This window comes from Schistocerca serialis, chromosome 2, assembly GCF_023864345.2.
Source record: "Schistocerca serialis cubense isolate TAMUIC-IGC-003099 chromosome 2, iqSchSeri2.2, whole genome shotgun sequence".
NCBI classification, from domain to species: domain Eukaryota; kingdom Metazoa; phylum Arthropoda; class Insecta; order Orthoptera; family Acrididae; genus Schistocerca; species Schistocerca serialis.
Window position 1 is genome coordinate 1,027,570,715 of NC_064639.1, and position 22,769 is coordinate 1,027,593,483.

General features: G+C 40.7%; 1 protein-coding gene across 1 annotated transcript in view; it reads left to right on the forward strand.

The window, feature by feature from the left end:
• Nucleotides 1-22,769, forward strand: part of LOC126458443 (TBC1 domain family member 20) — a 121,655-nt gene that overhangs the window by 46,270 nt on the left and 52,616 nt on the right. The window contains exon 6 of the mRNA XM_050095505.1: nt 1,177-1,393. Within this exon, the coding sequence (XP_049951462.1) occupies nt 1,177-1,393 (217 nt within the window). The remainder of the gene's footprint in view (nt 1-1,176; nt 1,394-22,769) is intronic.

A 22,769-nucleotide genomic window follows, 5' to 3' on the forward strand; every position in this document is an offset into this window, starting at 1 on the left:
ACGTTTTATGACACAAATCACATTTTTTTATTTTTAAATTAGTGTTAAACATCATTTTAATATTCAGATTTAATACTTTGCCCAGTTAAAATCAAGTTCAGAGTGATGCAGGGAAATACTGGGATGTCTCGCCACATGATTTCAGAATATTCATCCCAAGACATTAAAATAAGCTTGATGTGAGACAAATTAACATCCACCATGCTGATTTGATATGTCACACAGAGCAAGGTGGCATTCAAGAGGATGATGGTTCGAACTCATGTCAGGCCATTCAGTTTTAAGTTTTCCATGATTTGTCTAGATCACTCAATGCAAATGCCGGGATGGTTCCTTTGAAAGGGCACGGCTGATTTCTTTTTCCTTATCTAATCTGAGCTTGTGCTCAGTTCCTAATGACCACATTGTTGATATGATGATTAACATTAATCTCCTCCTCCTCCTCCAATGTGTCACTAATCACTTAACACATCATTAGCAGGTTTTTGTGGAAACATGACTCACCGGCAAAGCAGCTTCCAGAAAACACCATTGAATTTCTTCATTACAGAGCCTGAATTTACTTGTGACTTCATATCTGACTTGGAAAAATGTTTATCAGTAAATGGTCTCTAGTTTGATTAGTAACAGTTTTTACTCATTGAAGTAAATTTAAAGTTTTACTACCAGGTACAGTTCACCACAGTTTGATGATGCAAGAAAATATTGGCTACTGAAGCATTTTGTAATGTTGATACGGAACTTTCTGGCGGATGTTATAATGTCGTCTTGTTGCCTATTTACATATTTAATATCAAAGAAGATAAAATTGTCCCCTCAACAGGACCAGCATTTGGTATACTGGTTTGAAGTTTTGTGTACTGAAAAAAGAGAAATAAGGAATAAAAAGGGCATTGGGTCAACCATTGTAATATTTGAGAATGCAAGCTTTCTTGGTGAACTCTGTTGATTGAGTTCTTCTCAAGTTATCAGCTGAATGGCAGTGTCCTCTTCAAGCAATGTGTGAATGTTTCCTTCTATTTCTCTTTAGGGTGAACTTTGCCTGAACGTGATGAGTAGGAAGCGCATTAAAACATTGCTTCAAGATGACACTGCTTCAGATTACCTGATTTGTATGACTGCGACATTGTTACACAGAAGAGCAGTGCTGAATTATAGTTCACTTACTATTTTCAGGTCAGAAGTAGGAACAATGTTTTGCTTGCCTTGGTTTCTAACTTGGTATGGCCACAATTTAAATAAATATCAAGATGTGGTTCGGCTGTATGATTTCTTCCTTGCATCACCACCACTAACACCATTATATCTGGCAGCAGAGATTGTAGTATATCGGCAAGATGAGATATTTGCAGTGGACTGTGACATGCCCAGTATCCACTCACTTTTGTCACAGGTATGCTATCATGTCTTTCAAGGCAAAATTATGTATTCCAAATTGAAAGTGTAAATATTTATTCTTCATTTCCTTAAGCAATAACTCTAACGTAATATATAAGGGATTAATAGAAGATAATTTGCTCTTCATCCTTGTTCAGACTGCTCTAAGTAATACACTGAAATGAGTCACTTAAAACTTATTTTGCAATTAATATTAGCTGCAGGAAAAATGTTACCATGTCCTTTGTTCTTTTCTTAGTTGACTGATTAAATCTGACTAAAATATTTAGTATTTTCTCTCCATTAACGTATGTTGTCTGTAAGATGTGCTTAAACACTGTTAGTATTAAAACTGAGTTCTATTTGTAGAAAATTGTTGCAGAGGCAAGTTCCAAACGTTTGCAAAATTAAGAAAACTTTGACAAACAATAGTAGAAGGTATTCTGCAAAAATTCATGATAAGGCCTAGATATAATTAATACTGCTGCCAATAATAGCAAAAATTAACCTAACAATGGAAATTCCAAGTTCGAATACCCACAATATAAAGAAAATATTGGTTGCAGCTCACTGTAAAGATGAAGAGTTACAGACACTTACACATTAGCTTGCGGGGCCAAAGCCTTCTTCAAGGACAGTGACATAACATTTTTATTATGTGACAGATTATATTGATTTTCTTGAATACTTAGACTTGTATCAATCAATTATAATTAGACAATTGCAGAGGCTGGCTGTGGACCTTGTCAATTTGTGGTGGCTTGAGTGCTTCATTGATACAGGTGCCCATATAGTAGGTGCAACTGTACTGGAGGGCTATCTGTGGAAAGGCCACACAAACATGTGGTTCCTGAAGAGGGTGGCAACCTTTCTGTAGTTGCAGAGGCAACAGTAAGATTTTGGGTCTATTGAGCTGACCATGTAATGTTAATGAACATGACATTGCTGTGCTAATACTGCAAATAACTGAAAGCAAGAAAAAACTATAGCTGTTATTTTTCCGGCGGGCTGCAGCTCTTCCACATGGCTAAATGATGATGGCATCTTCATAGTTAAAATATTCTAGAGGTAAAATAGTAGTCCATTCAGTTTTTCAGACAGGACTACTTGGGAGGATGTCATCATTGGAGGGGGTGGGAGGGGGCTGCATTTGAGACATCAGAGCATGGAATTTTAGATCACTTAACAGAGATGTTATAGAATTTAAAAAGGGAAGTGAATATTTTGAAGTTAGATTAGTGGGACTTAGCAAAGTGCGGTGCCTGGATGGAACGGAATTATCATGTGGATACAGAGTTATAAATACATAAACAAATAAGGGTAAAGCAGGAGTAAGATAATGAATAAGAAAAGAGAAATGAGAGAAAGACGCTATGATGAGCATAGTGAACGTATTATCATAGCCAAGCCAGACATAAAGCCATCGCTCGACACAGTAGGACAGGTTTATATGCCAACTATCTCTGCAGATGATGAAGACATTGAAAGAATGTAGAATGAGGTAAAAGAAATTTCACATGAGGTTGAGGGAGAGGAAAATGTAATTGTGATGGGGATCTGGAATTTGTTAGTAGGAGAAGGAAGAGGAGGAAATGTAGTAGGAGACTGTAGTAGGAGAAGGTGAACTGGTAGAAAGGAATGAAAGAGGAACCCACCTGGTACAATTTTGCACATAGCATTGTTTAATCATTGCTAACACTTGATTTAAGAATCATGTAAGAAGGCTGTATGTGTGAAAGAGACCGAGACAATTGAAGAGTTTTGAATCAATTATATAATGGTAAGGCAGAAATATGAAACCATTTTAAACTGTAAGACATTTCCAGAGGCAGATGTGGACTACGGTCATAATTTATTTGTTATGAACTGTGTGATGAAACTTAAGAAACTGCAAAAAAAAAAAAAAAATAATAATAATAATCAAGAAGATGAGATCTGGATAAGTTGAAAGAACCAGAGATCATTGAGAGTTTGAGAAGGAGCAGTAGGCAATGTCTGACTGAAATAGGGAAAGGAGATGAATGATTCACGTTGATGGATGAAATAATGAAGGTAGCAGAGGATCGTGTAGGTAAAAAGACAAAACCTGATAGAAAATGTTGGATAAATTGAAAAATACTGAATTTAATTGACAAATGGAGAAAATATAAAAATGCAGCAAATGACACTGGCAAAAAGGAATGCAGATAACTAGACATGAAATTGGCAGGAAGTGTGAAATGGCTAAACAGGAATGGCTGTAGAACCATGGATATGTAGAGGAAAGATAGATGCTGCTATAGGAAGATTTAAGAGACTTTTGAGAAAAAAGAAGCACCTTGTGAATATCAAGAGCTCAGCTGGAAAGCCAGTACTAAAAGAAAAGAAATCTTAAGGTGGAAGGAATATATGTAGGTCTACGTAAGGGGAACAAACTTCAACACAATATTGTAGAAAGAAAAGTAGTAGTAGGTGAAGATGAAACTGTAGATATGATACCGCAAAGAAGATTTAATAGAACACTGAAAGATCTACGTTGAAACAAAGCCCCTGGAGTAGACAACATTTCCTCAGTATTATTGAGATCCTTGGGAGAGCCAGCCATGACAAAACTATTCCACCTGGTGTATAAGATACTTGAGGTGGACGAAATACCTGCAGACTTCAAAACGATTGTAATAATTCCAGTTCCAAAGAAAGCAGGTGCTGATAGGTGTAGATTTTACCAAACTATCAGTTAATAAGTCATGATTGTGTAACACCGACTTGAATTATTTATAGACGTCTGGAGAATCCGCTGGAAGCCGACCTCAGGGAGAGTCAGATCAGTTTTTGGAGAAATGTCAGACTCGACAATCTGTGCTGATCCTATGACTGAAAGAAAGGCAAACCTATGTTTATAGCATATGTAGACTTAGAGACACCTTTTGGCAATTTAGATTGGAATACACTGTTTACACTGTTTGAAATTCTGAAGATAGCAGTAATAAAACACGTGGAGCAAAATGTTGAAGTCTGTACAGAAACAAGACTGCAGTTATGTTAGTCAAAGGACGTGAAAGGGAAGCAGTAATTGAGAAGGGGTTGAAACAGTATAACATAGCAAGCAGGAACCAACCGATCAACTATGACTGCATTCCTGTAAAGATTAGGTTTTTTTTTTTTTTTTTTTTTTTTTTTTCCTCTACTCATTTTTCAACTTTCATCTAGTTGTCTGTTTATGCTCATACAGTATGTGTCAGAATCTTTCAAAACTAATTAGACTGTGCTTTATAGTAGGTTTATTATTCAGACTATAGTTTTCAATATGCAGTATGTATAATTTTATGGGAAACCCTCTTAATTAAAAGTAATTGATAGTTGAAATTATGACTATAGTCGATAATGCTAATTTGGACTGAGCTAATAGATAGTTTTAGATATAATGACACTACTCATTTGAAAGACTGGCATCCAAACTTTAGAGTAAAATGTTTCGATTTAACTAAAATTTGTTATCTTACCAGATAATTAGTATTAAAGTTCACACACACCAAAAATTTCTATTTCAAATTTAGCCATTTTTCTTGTTAAGTTCCAGCTTTTGCCACTATAATCTTATTACTCAAATTTTCTGGGACTGAATGACACCTATCATTAATTAAGAATTTGCTTAATTTATTATGATTTCCAGGGTGGCAGTTGTACTTGTAAATTGTTAATTTCCAACATTGACACTGTAAATAGTTCTGTAAAATTTTGTGCTCTACTTACTAACTACATACTCTGTAAACTAAGTTATTGTTGAACCATGTAATCCATTCCAGTCAGTATAATCTAACCCATCAGCTTTTCAAACCATTATGAAGTTTCCGAAGTACAAAAATGTTCATATGCCAGTCTTTATAAGGCCAAAGACATTCCAAAATCTTCATTGGTGACAGGCAAGCAATCGCGTAAGATCATGTAGTAAAGTCTGTCTGTTTCTAATCATTATAATACTAACTTATCTGTGAAAATCTGGCTTAGTGGCAACATCGTGTATCAAGTTTTCACAGTAAAATTCATGCTTAGCTTGCACTATGGTTAACATTTGTGTAACAAGTCAGTGTAAGATGTCAGTAATAAGTATATGTTTGTCACCAGTATTTGCTCATTGTATTTGTGGGACTTCAGGCATTAAGTGCAGACTAAAGATTAGCAGGCAGGTAACTACATACCAGTCATAGCCTGCCTCCTTTGTTATTCAGTCTGTGCTTTGAGAATGTGATAAAGGAAACCAGGGAACAATGATGAGAAGGAATAAAAGTTCAGGGAGAAGAAATAAAAACATTGATGTTTGCTGACGACACTTTAATTCTGTTGGAGGCAGAAAGGACTGGAAACAGCAATGTAACAGAGTGGATGATGTCTTGAAAAAAAGTTAAAAGATGAATGTCAAAGGGTAGGGGAATGAAGTCAGATTAAATCAGGCAATGCTGAGGAAAGTATATAAGGAAACAGGATACTAAAAGTAGCAGATAAGTTTTGCCATTTGGGCAGCAAAATAACCACAACGGCTGAAGCAGAGAGACTATAAAATGCGGGCTGGCTCTAATAAGGAAGGCAGTTCTGAAAAAGAGGGCTCTGTTAACATCAAATGTAAATTTAAGTGTTAGGAAGCCTTTTCTGAAGGTTTTTGTCTAGAGTGAAGCCTTCCACAGAAGTGAAATGTGGACAAAAAGCCATTCAAGAAAGAAGAGGATGTAAGCTTTTGAAATGTGGTGCTGTAGATGGGTAGATCATGTAACTAACGAGCAGGTACTGGATCAGGCTTGGGAGAAAAGAAATCTATGGTACAACTGGACTAAAAGAAGGGATCAGTTCATAGAACACATTTGGAGGCATCAAGGAATTGTCACTTTGATATTGGTGGTAGATATTGGGGATGTTGTGGGGGGGGGGGGGGGGGGGGATGTAAAAATTGTAGGGTGAGCCCAAGAAACATAGTAAGCAGGTTCAGTTGGATGTAGGTTTCAGTAATTGTTCGGAGATCAAAAGGCTTGCACAGGATATAATGTTATGAAAAGCTGCATCAAACCAGTCTACAAACTAACAACTACGACAAGAACAAGAAAAACGAGAACAAAATGCATGGGGGAGATTGTTAATAGTTGTTAGCTTCTAAGAACAGGAGTTGTGATTTTCGTGTATTGATATTACTCATGCTTATCGTGGTTTTTTTTTTCTGATTCTTGAGCATATAAAAATTCTCAATTAAGCTTTAGGAAAAAGAGATCTATACCATATCATCTTCTGGATATGTAGTTGCTAAGCCATTCCATTGTCTTCGTGACTATATTCATTGTACTGGATGATATTTATATTTTAAATGCTAAACTGCAACTTAAGTGTTCATATTGAGCCGCAAGTTCCTTGTGTAAACAAGTTCTTGACTAATATATTTTGTATTTTCCTTGGCAAAATGAATTTAGTTTTTTCATAATAATTGTAAATGTTACAATAAAATTTTGTATTGGGACGTAACTACTTTCCCAGAAGAACAGATAGAGGGGTAGTGTCCCATATGTTGTTTTTTCTTGACCACATAAGAAATAAATGTTGGATAAAAGGAGAAAAAGAGAAAAATTATGTGTAACAGGAAAAAGCTCATGTAGCTAATTATAAGCAATATAATAAAATTATGATTTACTCTTTGAATCAGTTCAGGAAGAAAAACAAACTGTATTGGGGTCTGTTAATACATGGCAGAATTCTGACGGTTAATTCTTTCTCATAAATGTCGTAGAAGGAATGGTTAATTAAAAAAAAGTTGAACACAAAGGGTCCATGGTATTGAACAGCCAAAATCATCAGTATCCCATATTTTCAACAGTTTCAGCTATAATGTTATTTCAAACTTGTAGGTTTTGCCTTGTCAGCCACATTAATGCATTCATCACTCTGCACACATCATTTGTACATTGAGGTGGAGTAACAATGCTTAGCTTTCTGGCTTACCTGAGTGAGAAAAATTAACAGCATTTTACTAGTTTGTGTTCAGAGTTGAAAAATCCCAAACGCTTAAGTTTACAGAGATTGCAGACATGTATATTTATTATGATCTCTGCAGTGGGAAATTGTGAATACTTATGAAGGTGTTTTGAATTAAGAGTACTACCCTACTGAACAACATTACGAGGTTTGTGGATGTGGTACATGTTTCTCTTCTCAGTGGTCGTGTTTGTGAAATGGGAAATGTATGAAGATATACAGTCTATAGATAACATTTTTGAGCAATTAAAAGTAGCTTAAGAAGTAATTCCAGAGGTGGACCTGGACATCCTACATAAGAGGACCGCATATTATATATGAGCAGGGCTCGTATCACAGTTGTCAGCAAGGGATGCAGCGCCTTGAGAAAAATGCCTTCATGAAGGCATTCTGTGAGAGAGCTATTGCTGGTAGTAATTTGATTCCACAGTTTGTATTTATTGATGAATCAAATTTTATGATGTGGTGAGTGTTGCATCTCTCATGCAAATATATACAATTTCTTTCAACATTACTTCAGTAAATACGTGGTATGCTGCCTTTGATAACAAAGATGATAGACAATCTATTTAATGAATGACTATATTTCCAGTTCTTGCAGACTCACCAGTCTGAGTACTTGCTGAAAGAAATACCTCCCATACATGAGACTTTTAAAATACATCTACATCTATGTTGACTACATTTTGACAACTTTCAACCTTTCCACATCAGACATTCCCTCCCATACAGCCTTGACATTCGAGGCAAAGATATTTGTTCAGATACAGAATCCTTACAGCAGTACACCACCATTGTTACCTCAGCCATCACTTTAATTAATTACCCTACCAGCGTAGTTCAAAAGCAGTTTTCCAGGCTATCACATCCAATCCTGCTATTGTTGATGCCTCAATAAAGCAACTTAGGAGTATACCACTTTTAATTCAGTACTATCCTGATCTTGAATGTATTAATCAGCTACTTTGACAAGGCTATGACTTGCTAAAATCAAATCATACCCTGAAATGAGATCCATTCTGTGTGACAGTTTGCCCACCACACCTAGAATAGCTTTTGGTGCATTATCCTCCACCCACTATGCAGTGTCGTTTTCTGCACCGACAAGGACCATGGAATTCTTTGCACCTCATCTCCAGCATGGTAGCCAGTCCGTTGTGGTGGGGCCGCCATTTACCCTGTTGGTTGTAGCCCCCCTGACCACACAGCAATTGCTCTGCTGATGCCTGCACCGTTAACTCCCCATACATGCCAAGGATTAGATGCCTGTCACCCTGGGGCATCGGGACTCCCGGCAATGGCCTTCCTGTCAGGTGGCCCTTGCCGAGGCTAGGTGGAGCCCGTGGGGAGCGTCCCTGGTTGGAGTGGATGGCATCAGGGTGGATGACACACCATGAAGTGTAGTAGGTCATCTCCTGCTGGTGGTCTGCCGCCAGCAGTCTCTAACCATTCAAACTCTCAGTACAATGCAAGGAAGTGTGATCCTAAATCATTCCCCTCCCTGGCCACACCATGGGAGGAATGCCAGGCTAAGGATGGCAGTGAAGCTTATTCACCCTGGTACCTCGTATGTACGAGAGTTGATGGACAATCTTTCATATACATGAAGCCTCAGTTTTTTGTGGAACATTTGGAGGACAAGTGTGGGGAGGTAGAGGGCTTGTCCAGAAAGCACTCTGGGTCAGTCTTGATAAAAACAGCATTGTCTGCCCAGTCATGGGCATTACTCACTTGTGACAAGTTGGGGGTGTTTCTGTTACTGTCATGCCCCATAAGAGCTTAAATGTGGTCCAGGTTATTATATTCCACAGGGACCTTCTTTTGCAGTCTCACGACGAGCTGCGCACCAATTTAGAGTGACGAGATGTTAATTTCGTTTGGCACATCCATCGGGGTCCGAGTGATAATCAGGTCGCAACCGATGCCTTCATCTAGGCCTTCACAGGTGACACATTGCCTGAGAAGGTCAAGGTGATGGTCTACCGCTGTGACGTCAAGCCATATATCCCTCACCCAATGCAGTGCTTTAAGTGGTGGAAGTTCAGCCATATGTCTTCCCGCTGTACTTCCAGTGTCACATGTTGAGATTGTGGATGTCCATCACATCCCAAAACTCCATGTGTTCCGCCTCCCATCTGTGTCAAGTGCGGAGAACATAATTCACGTTGCTGTGGCTATTACCTCCTCTTACCCAACTGCTATGAGAACAGTTGTCGCCCCATCAGTTTTTTGCATTCCTGTCGCCTCTCAGAACCAGAAGACTACACCAGCCCCTTCACGGTGGGAAGCACTTTCGTCCCTGTTGCTCCGCACCACCTACTTCAGGAGCAATACCCCCCTAACAACGGGGGATATCACTCCGCTCTTGTGAGCGGGAGAAGTGTAAGTTGTCTTTGGCTCCTCTGGCTAGGAGGGGGTTGCTTGGGTCACTCCCTTCCCAGGTTCCTGGTAGTGGGAAAGATGATAGACACAGTGGATATAGACTGCTCAGACAAAAAGTCGGTGGCAGCAGGTGACCCTGAGGCATAAACTGCCTCATTGAATGTTCCATGCCTTTCCAGTCTCACGATGATGTCACCCTCCAGTGGAATTGTAGTGGTTTTTTCCACCGCCTGGCTAAGGAGCTACGGCAACTGTTAAGCTTTACACCCGCTTTCTGCGTTGCCATCCAGGAAAGCTGGTTCCCGGCAATGCAAACCCCTGCCGTCTGTGGCTATAAGGGGTGCTGCAGTAACCATAGCGACTATAATCGGGTGTCACGTGGAGTTTGCATTTATGTCCTAAACTCGGTCTGTAGTGAAATTGTGCCGCTTAAAATCCCTCTTGAAGCTGTGGCTGTCAGAATAAGGACGACACAGGAAATAACTGTCTGCAGTGTATATCTTCCTCCAGATGGTGCAGTTTCCCTGAATGTATTAACTGTGCTCATTGATCAGTTCCCTAAACCTTTCCTACTTTTGGGAGATTTTAATGCCCGTAACCCTTTGTGTTGTGGCACCATGCTTGCTGGCCGAGGCAGAGATGTTGAAACTTTATTGTCTCAGTTTCAGTGTGGCTCATGGTAGTTACTCGGCCATTGATTTATCAATCTGCAGCCCAGGACTTTTCCCACTGGAGAGCACATGACGACCTGTGTGGAAGTGACCACTTCCCATCTACCTGTCACTGCCCTGGTGTCAAGCCCACAGATGCCTGCCCAGATGGGCTTTAAACAAGGTGGGCTGGGAAACTTTCACCTCTACTGTCACCGTTGAATCTCCCAAACATGGTAACATCGATGTGATGGTTGAGCAGGTGACTAAAACAATTGTTTCTGCTGCAGAAAGCTCAATCCCTCGCTCTTTAGGGTGCTCCTGGCGTAAGGTAGTCCCTTGGTGGTTGCTGGAAGTCACTGAAGCAATTAAGGAGTGTAGGCGATCTCTACAGCGGCACAAGCAGCATCCTTCCCTGGAGCACCTCATAGCCTTTAAATGCCTCCATGCTCGCATTCACCAACTTACCAAATGATGGAAGCCGGAGTGTTGGGAGAGATATGTCTTGACCATTGGGTGCCGTACGTCACCTTCCCAAGTTTGGGCAAAGATGAAATGCATTTTCAGGTATGAGACCCCAATAAGTGTACCAGGTGTTAACATAAATTGTGTGTTATCTACTGACACAAACACGATTGCCGAGCACTTTGCTGAGCACTATGCTCGAGCCTCTGCACTGGAGAATTACCCCCCAGCCTTTCGCACTCTCAAACAGTGCCCTTGCACATTGCCCCGACACAGCTCCTGGACCGGATCGGATCCACAGTCGAATGATTAAACGTCTCTCACCTGACTATAAGCAACATCTCCTCGTCATCTTCAACCAGATCTGGTGTGGTGGTGTCTTTCCATCACAGTGGCAGGAGAGCATCATCATTCCGGTGCTCAAACCTAGTAAAAACCTGCTCGATGTGGATAGCTATCGGCCCATCAGCCTCACCAACGTTCTTTGTAAGCTGCAGGAATATATGGTGTGCTGGTGGTTGGGTTGGGTCCTAGTCACATGGCCTACGGGCTCCATGTCAGGACGGCTTCCACCATGGTCTCTCAATCACTGATAATCTTGTGTCCTTCGAGTCTGCCATCCGAACAGCCTTTTCCTGATGCCAACACTTGGTTGCCATCTTTTTTGATTTACAAAAAGTGTATGACACCACCTGGTGACATCATATCCTTGACACATTATACGAGTGGGGTCTCTGAGGCCTGCTCCCAATTTTTATCCAGTATTTCATGTTGCTTCATACTTTCCATGTCCAAGTTGGTGCCTCCCATAGTTCCCACCATATCCAGGAGAATGAGGCCCCACAGATCTTTGTATTGAGTGTCTCTCTATTTTTAATGGCCGTTAATGGTCTAGCAGCAGCTGTAGGGCCGTCCGTCTCACCTTCTCTGTATGCAGATGACTTCTGTATTTCATACCGCTCCATCAGTACTGGTGTTGCTGAGTGGCACCTACAGGGAGTCATCAACAAAGAGCAGTCATGGGCTCTAGCCTACGGTTTCCAGTTTTCGGCTGCAAAGTCATATGTTACGCACTTCTGTCGGCATCGTACCATTCATCCAGAACTAGAACTTTACCTTAAAGATGATCCACTCACTGTAGTGGAGACATATCGTTTCTTAGGACTGGTTTTCGATGCCCGATTGACTTGACTTCCTCACCTTTGTCAGCTGAAGCGGATGTGCTGGCAGCACCTCAATGCCCTCCACTGCCTGAACAACACCAACTGTGGTGCATATTGCTCTACCCTACTGCAGCTCTACAGAGCCCTTGTTCAATCCCACCTTGATTGTGGGAGTCTGGTTTATGGTTCAGTGTCGCCCTCAGCATTGAGTTTATTCAACCAAGTGCACCACTGTGGCGTTCGCCTAGCGACAGGAGCTTTTAGGACAAGTCTGGTGACCAGCGTCCTTGTGGAGGCCAGAGTCACTCCATTGCAGGTTAGGCGTGTACAACTGCTGGCCAGTTACATTGCACACATTCGTAGTTCTCCTGCGTATACGAATCACAGTCTCCTTTTCCCACCAACGGCGGTTCATCTTCTGCACCAGTGGCCCAGGTCAGGGCTTCCAGTTGCAGTTCATGTTGGATCCCTTCTTTCCAAACTGTAGTCCTTGCCTTTACCACCTATACTTGAGGTCCATTCACATACACCTCCATGGTGTACACCGAGGCCACAGCTTCGCCTGGACCTATCACATGGCCCTAAGGACTCAGTTAACTCCGCGGCTCTCCACTGCCACTTCCTCTCGATTCTTGACATGTACTGAAACCACAAAGTGGTTTACGCTGATGGCTCGATGGCTGACCTCACGTTGGCTTCACGTATGTCCATGGAGGACATATTGAAGAGCAATCTTTGCCCAATGGCTGCAGTGTTTTCACTGCCGAGCTGGTGGCTGTATCTCGTGCTCTTGAGCACATCCGTTCAGGCCCTGGGGAGTCATTTCTTCTATGTACTGACTCCTTCAGCAGCCTACAAGCTATCGACCAGTGCTATCCTCATCATCCTTTGATAGTGGCCATCCAGGAGAGTCCACCTATGCCCTGGAACAGTCTAGTCGTTCAGTGGTGTTTGTCTCAACCCCAGGTCACGGCGGAATCCCAGGCAATGAACTTGCCGACAGGCTGGCCAAACAGGCTACGTGGGAACCGCTTATGGAGATCGACTTGTCTTCAACTGACCTGTGTTCAGTACTATGCCGCAAGGTTTTGCGGCTTTGGGAGACGAAATGGCGTAACCTCAGCATGCACAACCTGCTTGCCATTAAGGAGACTATGAATGTGTGGCAGTCCTCCATGTGGGCCTCTCACAGGAATTCTGTGGTTTTCTGCTGGCTCTGCATTGGCCACACTTGGGTGACGCACAGCTACCTCCTGCGCCATGATGATCCACCTCAGTGTCAGTGCGGCGTCCGGCTGACAGTGGCCCATATCTAGGTGAGCTGTCCTTCATTGGCTGCCCTGCAATGGACTCTTCAGTTACCAGGCTCGTTTCTATTAAATTTAGCAGACAATGCCTCATCAGCTAATTTAGTTTCACGTTTTATTTGTGATGGTGGTTTTTATCGTTCTATATGTTTTAGTGCAAGTCCTTTGTCCCTTTGTGTTCTCCATTCTAATGCTTTTAGGGTGGGTGTTTTAATGTGTCACAGAGTGGCTGGCTTTTCCTTTTTATTCTTGTGGTCGGCCAGCCACAGTCATCTATTCTCTTATTTTTACCCCTTCTACTGGTTTCTTGCTTATTTCTGTGGTTTTCTCTTTGTGTTTTGTCCATGGTAGTGTTCGTTGTCTTTCTGTTGTTCTTCTGGTTCTTCCTTTCTCCTATTATTGTGCTGTACATCTCCTTTCTTTTCTTCTTTCGCTTCTACTGGGAACAAGGGACCAATGATGTTACAGTTCGGTCCCTTCCCCCCCTCTTTTAAACCAACCAACCAGGAGGAGGAGCAGCCACTGGCTCTGAAAGCTTGCACATTTCCATGTCTTTTATATGTTAATTCTGTTGCCGCCACTTGTTGAGTCGATTTTATGAGGATTCGGTCAATATGTGTGTTAATAATAAAGTGCATTTCTGCTCTGTAGCAGTTTTCAACTCCCGGCTAAATGAAAGTCTTCTTAAATCTTGTTTCGACAACAATGTCTACTAAATCAGTATTCCAACAACTTTGGAGTTAACAGTTGGTATTTGTTATATATTGACTATACATCAAACAAGAAATTAGTCATTAGCATGTGCCTTTATACTAGGCTAACATCCTGTTTAGACACTGATATTCCACCAGCTAGACAAATTGATATTTCAAAAAGATTCAGTATATATTGACATTATTGCAATATATCACGCTTGACTCATTGATACTTCTTGAAGTAGCATACAGTGCAGCACTCTCTCCTCCGCACTTGGGGACGAAAAGAAAGGAACTCATGATTTCAGCTGCATCGGCACTATGCGGAGTCAGCAGTCCCGAGTGAAGGCGCATGTTGGACTGGGATTCAATCCCCCGACGGCCACCTATCCACAGTCCCTGCTCATGTCCTCTATGCTCGCTAATTTGAGGTTCCCGCAGGAGCTCAGGCATAATTGTGCATTCACATAGAAGGTGGTGGAATCTTGGTCTGTTGAGGTGGATCAGTTATATGAATGCATTATGTCTGTTCTTTCAGATATGTCCGAAAGAACAGACATGAAATGGAATTTGCAGCTCTGATACATATTATGTAAATTAAAGGTGGGAGGGGGATAAAAAATCAAAGGGACATATGCAAAAGAACAGACACATGCATTCATTCATATAAATGAGTCACCTCAATGTGCCATGAATCCACCACCTTTATTGCTAATGTACAATCATGTTAGAGCTCCTACAGGAATCTCAAAGTAGTGAGCTTGGAGAACACAGATGGGGACTGCAGATAGGTGGTGCTGGGTGGGAGTGTGGGTTGGCCGAGGGGTGAACTGAGATAGTACAGACAGTTCCAATGGACATTGTGTCCAGGTGTTGCAATGGTTAATGCAAATACCTAGTAAACAGGAGATTCTGGGTTCGAATCCCAGTTGCGGGCTTTCAAATAAAATAATGAAAGTATGTGAGGTGGTGGCCCTCAGTTACGTTCCCACTGACTCAGAGTTGAAATATTAAAACTTTTGGCTGGTTTCATTGTCTAGGGGCTGGGATACGTAGCTGTCGCAATACAAGCCAAATACTGCTGAGTCTACAGTATACAGTATGAATATAGACATGAATCAAATGGTCATAGGTTCCTATGACTCAGCAATTGTGAACGTAACGTAGAAGTTTATAGATGAAAGATTGCAATTAAATAAAATCTGCAGGTACTATCGTAATGGCTTTAAATGATGACTAAGATGGTAGATCAACTTTTGAGAATGTGATATATTTCTGCAAAACACTTATTGGTGTTGATGGTCCAGCAATTAAACAATGTATAAGTTGAATAACAGGCAAACAAAAGATTCCTACTGCAAGTAATTAGTTATGAACAACAACATAGCTTGTGAGATATTCACTTCTAAATGCACACTACTTCTTCACTGTAGAAGCCACAGATATCTCACAAGTGCACAAGTCAGCACTACGAAGTATTTCTATCTGCCGAAACCACACGCAAACTGCTACACGCTCTCCAAGTCTTTCCTGCGACCGTATGTCCGTCGCGTCCTCACATCCAGCACCTCTCGAGTCCTCTCCCGTACTGTTCAGAACTGCCTATGTTCTCTCTGGAAACAATCCTCCTCCCCCACTTCCACACAGTCTCTCCAAGTGTCCTTTTTGGAACGATCGCTGTGATCAGCTAAAGCGCTCCCGCCCTGTCTCCAAGCCAATGTACACCCACAAACATAATGAAACACATACGAAATACTGGGTTTACATTTAAATAACTTGCAATTAAATAAATATTCCTACGGCTGGACCATAAACACGCTCTAACACACATTATTAAATACATAAACAAATTAAATAAACATACATCAAAGGAATAGCAAGCAAAAGTAGGCCATAGCCTAATGTCTCTGTGCTTTCCAAAACACAGTAAATATTTGACCAATTTCTTCGTGAATAGTATATATCGAATACAAACAAAGACATAGATGAATAAATATATTTATAAGCATGCTGCTACCATTTTTTCGTGTAACTGTGGAGTACTTATGGCCTGACACGATCGATAGTAATTGGCCACTTCGACCTCCAATAACTCGTGTACTATTCAAGTTACATGTCTGTAATTTGTACCAATTTAGGTTTACACTAATAGCTTTCTAAAGGCACATTGATCAACAAAATCGTGTGAACTGTTTAGATTTTGGAAATTCGTTGCTGGGTGTTACTTACATAATTTATTGTCAGATCCTAAACTTTAAACTAATAAAGATATTGAAAATCTGATTACACCATTGTCGCGTAAATAATGGTAATGTACATGTTTCTTTTTGAGGTATTGTGATTCACCTGGCTACTATTAATTTCTATACAAACTGTGAAATGTCTGCCATGCTGGTTTCACAATGCCATCTTCGGCACTCTCGGCACACAAGTCTCTTTCATCGTCACAGCGTCACCAAGGAATTCCTAGCCACATGCTACCTGGACGCCGGCTAACATTTGGCACCACGTGGCTGCTGACGTGCCGCGGCCCGCCGAGAGGCCCCAGCGTGGCCACGTCAACTCCGAACTTAGAATATTTCCAGGGTGCCACCAATTATTATGGTACTGATGTATATCAAATATAATTATCAATTAAAAGTTATGCTATTAGAGTCGAAAACTTTCTAGAGCTGCACTACCGTGGACTAGTCTTTTTGTAACGAGTTGTGTAGAATGGGTATAAGGAAGAATGCCTCGTGCAGGGTATCTATGCTCACTGCAAGGTGAGTGGTGGCTTGTTATGCGATCACATCACTCGAGGTAAGAGTCAGTGTGGATCCTGGCAAACTCATGTTGGCACCTTTCACTTGGTTTCTAATGATATTCTCAGTTCATATGTGGCTGGTGGAAATAGTGAAAACTGCTGGCCTCACTCATGAGGTGCAAACAGAGCTCACTATTTGCAGTATCGTACCCTGAGTTGATAGGGATCCTTTGGTTTTTAGTTGAGTGGAGGGTCTCAGCTGGAGGCTCCATTGATTCTGCGTTAGTGACGGCTGCAGATTTCTGGACCTCTGTTATGGGGCTGACAGTTGCAGGACTTACCTTGATAGGTCAGTGGTGCATTACAACAAGGAAGCAGCTACTTTTGTAGTGGAGTACTTGTCCTTTTTTTTTTAGGTCCTCTGGTGAAGGCTCACCAGTCAATATACAAAGAGTGAAATCAGATCGCATACAAAGTAGACACTTCAGCTGTCAAAATTTTACAGTTAATTGTTGAAGCACCTGAATTACTGTCCTCCAGGAAAGTTATCAACCTCAAATTATTCTTGAAATTGAGAGCTGGCTGAAACCTGAAGCAGAAACCTTCAAAACATTTACTGAGGCATGGAACGTACATCAGAAAGACAGATTACACACCATAGGGAGGGGACTGTTCATTGCTGTCAACAAAAATATTGTCTATTGAGGTTGAATTTAAGTCTGACTGTGAAGTCATCTGGAATAGAGGAGCAGGCTAGGTGAATTAAAGTTATTTATCATATGTTTTTACAAGCCACCTGATTTCTCCATTACAGGTGTAGAATCATCCAAGGAAAGTCTTGCTCAGTAGTGCGGAAATACCCAGATCCTGCAGTATTACTTGAGTTGACTTTAATCTACGAAGTATAGAATTGGAGGTAGTATGAACAGACAGTCGTGTTGAAGTACTTTTGAATATGTTTCCTGAAAACTGCCTTGAACAATTAGACAACCCACTCACAGTGGAAATATTGTAGACCTTGTAACTACAAAAAGGCCTGACTCTTTATCAACAGTGTGAGTATAGAGACAGGGATTAGTGATTTCTATGTCGTCATAGTGATGATGATTTCTGAAGTTAATAAATCCATCAAGAAGGCTAGGAAAGTATTTATACTAGAAAAATCACATCAGCAGTTGTTAGCATCCGACTTAGACAATGAATGAACATCATTTAGTTCTAATATGACAGAGACAGAGGAATTATGACCAATGTTTAAAATGAATGTAAATCGCAGTCTTGAGGGTATATGCGAAGTAAGTGGATTACAAATGGAAAGGACACTCTGTGGTTTAATAATCAAATTTGGGAAATGCTGAAGAAACATTGTTGCACTCTTGGTTAAAAAAAGAATGCATAAAATTTGACAGGCAGAAGTTAGTAGAAATTTGTGTGTGTGTAACGAGATCAGTGTGCAAAGCATACAACTTCCATTGTGATATCTTTGCAAAAGAAAATTCTGCTCATACATAATCACTAAGTGAATTAAAGGCTTTTATACAGTCACTTGACGACCAATCTGGGGTGACGTTAGAAGAGAGCAAAAGGATAGCTGAAGTTTTAAATTTCACGTTTAAGAAATCATTCATGCAGGAAGATCATACAAAAATAATGTCAGTTGACTGCCATACAGACTCCCACACGGAGGTCATAGAAATAGGCATCTGTACTGTAGAGAAGCAACTGATGGAGTTGAAAACGAAAAGTCACCAGGATCAGATGGAATTCGAATTTGGTTTTGCAGACAGCACTCTACTGTATTGGCCGCTTAGTTAGCTTGCAGTTATGACTCTCTCAGCCAGAGCAAAGTCCCAGGCAACTGGAAAAAAGTGCAGGTGGATCCTGTATACAGAGGGGTCCACAAAAAATGTACACACTCTTTGATAGTTAATATCTGTGGAATAAAGTGACATAATTGCAGTTTTGTGTAGTAGCATACCCTGTTGTTTTCTCAACAGATCTTGACCCATTTTCAAGCAGATGACAGTGCAACAATGAATGAAGTAAGATTGTCATTTTACTAACACAAGGCCGTGTTGAAGTAGTACTGGAAGTATGAAAACACGGTGGAAGCACAACAGCAGTGGTGTAATGTGTATGGAACTCAGCCACCAACACTTACAACAGTTTATCATATTCTGATTGAATTTGAAGCTGACAGTACTGTTCAGGATATGCATAAGAAACATCAACAGATCCAGCTTCCAGTGCTGCTGTGTTGCTACATTTTACTAGCTCACGTCAGAAATCTGTGAAGCAGGGTACACATGGATGTGGGGTAAGCCAACCAATTGTACAATCAATTCTGAAAGTAAGTGGAAAGTGTGCATTCCAAGATTGCTGTACCTCCATGTTTTTGTACTTCCAGTGCCACTTCAATATGACTATGTGTAGCTCAGCCAACAATCTTTCTGCATTCAGCACTGCACTGTCATTTAGTGGGAAACGCACACCAAGATTTGTTGTGATAGATAATGTTACTATGCAAAACTACAACGATGTCATATTTGTTCCAAAGATATTAAATACTAAAGAGTGTCTACACTTTTCTGGGTCCCTCTGTATCATCCCCTACGCTCCTCGGAGTATGGGACATCATCATCATCATCATCATCTTCTTCATCTAGGGTTGCCATACGCCACGGATTTCACAGACAGTCCGCGATTTTAGGGTAAATGAAAACGTCCGGGCCGAAAAGGCAAATGTCCGCGATATTTGCTGGATTTGAAGTCAACTTCCGGTAATTTGAAAAATTGCTGTCAAAGAAGCATCAATATGTTATCTCTTTACCTTCACATTATATAAAATCCAAACAGAACAGAACAGCTTTCGAGATATGGAAACAATGGGCAGTCAGGAATTTTATTTCTCCATTCCCAGTCATAACGCCAATGTAGAGAGACTTTTCCCTCATGAATTCTCAGTGGACAGAAGAAAGGAATAGGTTAACAGTAAAATCAGTTAATGCAATGATGCAAATACAGTACAATATGAAAAATGTAAGTTGCAGTGAATTTCATAAACTGATTGAGAACCAGATTAAGTTCCTTTCATCTATTCAAGGTTCTGAGAAATACGATTGGTATAAGAAAAGCTCAAATGATGACAATAGAACTTTGTGTACTGAATAATGTAATGCATATTATTATTTTTTGTAATAAATGCTTTCTTAATGAAGCAGTCCTTCCTAAACTCTGGATCATTAATTAAATGCACATTTCCCTTAGCTTATGGGTATGAGGACTCCTTATTCCTCTTATTTCCTTCGACCAGCTACGGTGACCGTAAGTTTTGTCCTGGTTTTGGATTCCGAGATTATGGCAATCCTATCATCATCAACAACAACATTGTTTTGCTTTAGAATTAACACAGTATTTGTGTGAATATAATAAATTTCATTGAGTCATAAAAGTTTCCATCCACAAATCAGCACAGGTTCAAATAGCATCGATCATATGGAACGTACCTTGCCTTCTTCTCACATGATGCGCTATAAACTGCGGGTGGAAGACAACAGGCAGATTCTGTATTCCAGATTTCAGGAAAGAGTTTGACACGGTGTCACATGGTAGACTGTTTACGAAGGTCCGAGCATATGGTTTAGGTTCCCAGATAAGTGAGTGGCTCGAGACATTTTAAGTAATGAAACCCAGTACATTGTCCTTGATGGCGAGTTTTCATCAGAGACGAGGGTATCATCAGGAGTGCTCCAGGGAAGTGTGACAGGACCATTCTCGTTATATATGTATATAAATGATCTGATGGACAGGGTGATCAATAATTTACAGCTGTTTGCTGATGGCACTACTGTGTACAGGAAGGTGTCATCATTGAGTAGCCTTTGGAAGATACAACGTGACTTAGACAAATTTTCTACTTGGCGTGATGAACCACAGCCTGCTCTAAATATGGAAAATTGTAGATTAATGCAGATGAGTAGCAAAAACAGTCCTATAACATTTGAATACTGCATTAGCTGGGTGCTGCTTGACACAGTTACATTGATTAAATATCTAGGTGATATGAAATGGAATGAGTTTATCAGATTGGCATTAGGGGAGGTGAATGCTCGGCTTCGTTTTAGTGGGAGGATTTTGGGAAAGTGTAGCTTGTCCATAAAGGAGATGGCATATAGAACACTATTGTGATTCATTCTTGAGCACTGTTAGTTTGTTTAGGTTCCCCACCAGGTCAGATTAAAGGGAGCCTTCAAAGCAATTCAGAGGCATCCTGCTAGATTTGTTATCAGTAAGTTTGATCAACCTGCAAGTATTACAGAGATGCTTTGTGAACTCAAATGGGAATCCCTGGAGGGAAGACGATGCTCATTTCAAGAGGCACTTTTGCCGAAATTTAGAGAACCGGTAGAACATTTCTGCTGCCACCAACATACATTTCACATAAGAACCAAGAATGTAAGGTGCAAGAAGTTAGGGCTCATATAAAGACATTTATACAGTTGTTTTTCTCTCACTGTATTTGCAAATGGAACAAGAAAGGAAATGACTAGTTGTCATACGTGGTACCCCCCCACCATCACCCTATGGTGGCTCTTGGAGTGTATATGTAGATGTACGAGGGTAATCTGAAAAATTCTTGGCCTGGTAGTGAAAATGACAATTTATGCATTCAAAGAAGTTTTATTTTTCATCATAATCTCCTCTAAAATCAATACATTTCATCCACCAGTATTCCAATGCCATTATCCCATCTTTGTAGTGTTACTCCGGAAGTGTTACAGAGTACCTATCTATAGTTCTGACCAGTTTCCTTCTGTTCAGAAATAGAGTGGATATACCAGCACTTCATAGTGCAAATCCCTCAATTTCCCCATTACCAAGGCACTGTTGTGGGCAGGTGCATTGTCCTGATGGAAGATTATTTTTTCATTCTATAAGCTGAGTCTGCTTTCACAAATGCATGCATCCAGTTTTGCTAGAAGTTGGTAGTAGTACTCTCCAGTTATGGTTTTACCTTTTTCAGAGTAGTCAATCGACAAAATCCCTTCTGCATCCCAAAACATGACGCCATGATCTTTCCCCTTCTTTGGAGCCAAAGAACTGCCTTCTATCCACTGCATAGACTGCTGTTTGCACTCAGTTGTGTGGTGGCAAAACCATGTTTCATGCACTGTAATGTATCAGTGCAAAAAGGTCACTTCTGTTTTTCTTAAAACACAACAATCTAATTTTGGAAGGTGTCGAGCAAATATATTTGTGATCTGGAGTGAGCACACCTGGCACTCATCTTGTGCTTTCTCATGTTCAGTTTCTGGTGCAAGATATGACTAACACATTCCTTTAATATCCATAGAGCATTAGCAGTTTAATCCACCTTTGTATGCTGATATTCCAAAATCATGTTGTGCACTTTGTTGATTATGTCTAGTGTGCGTGTGCTTTTTGAATGTTCTTTGTGGGTATTGTTTTGGATGCTTTCATGGCCATGTTTAAACTTGGCTACCCATTTTGTCACAGTGGAAATTGAAGGCGAAGAGCTGCTGTACATATCTGCAAGCCACAAATGAATTACTGTATGTGTTAAATCTTCTTTTATGAAGAATTTAATCACTGCACAGTACTCGGTTTTTTCCATTTTCAACACCACACTCACCACATCTGTTTCAAACGACTGCCTAAAGTCATCTGCTGCCTCGAATGACTTGCAATTTTATGTGGCGGCTACTAACATGTGTACGAATGTAAGGGAGAAAAGAGCATGTGAGTAGTGTTGCAGTCTCTGGGCAGGCCATCATAGAAGTAGATGTAGAAAGGTTCACGTGATGAAACTATTGCTTAGGGACAGAGGGATGGAGTTTGTATCCCAATAGGTCTAGAATGAAAGGAAAAGGAAGATCTGGGAATGTAAGGACGTAATAAAGACAGAGGAGAGACCCAAAAGACTGGTACCCTTCCCACCCCCAGCCCAACAGCTGACTACCTACCAGTGTGGT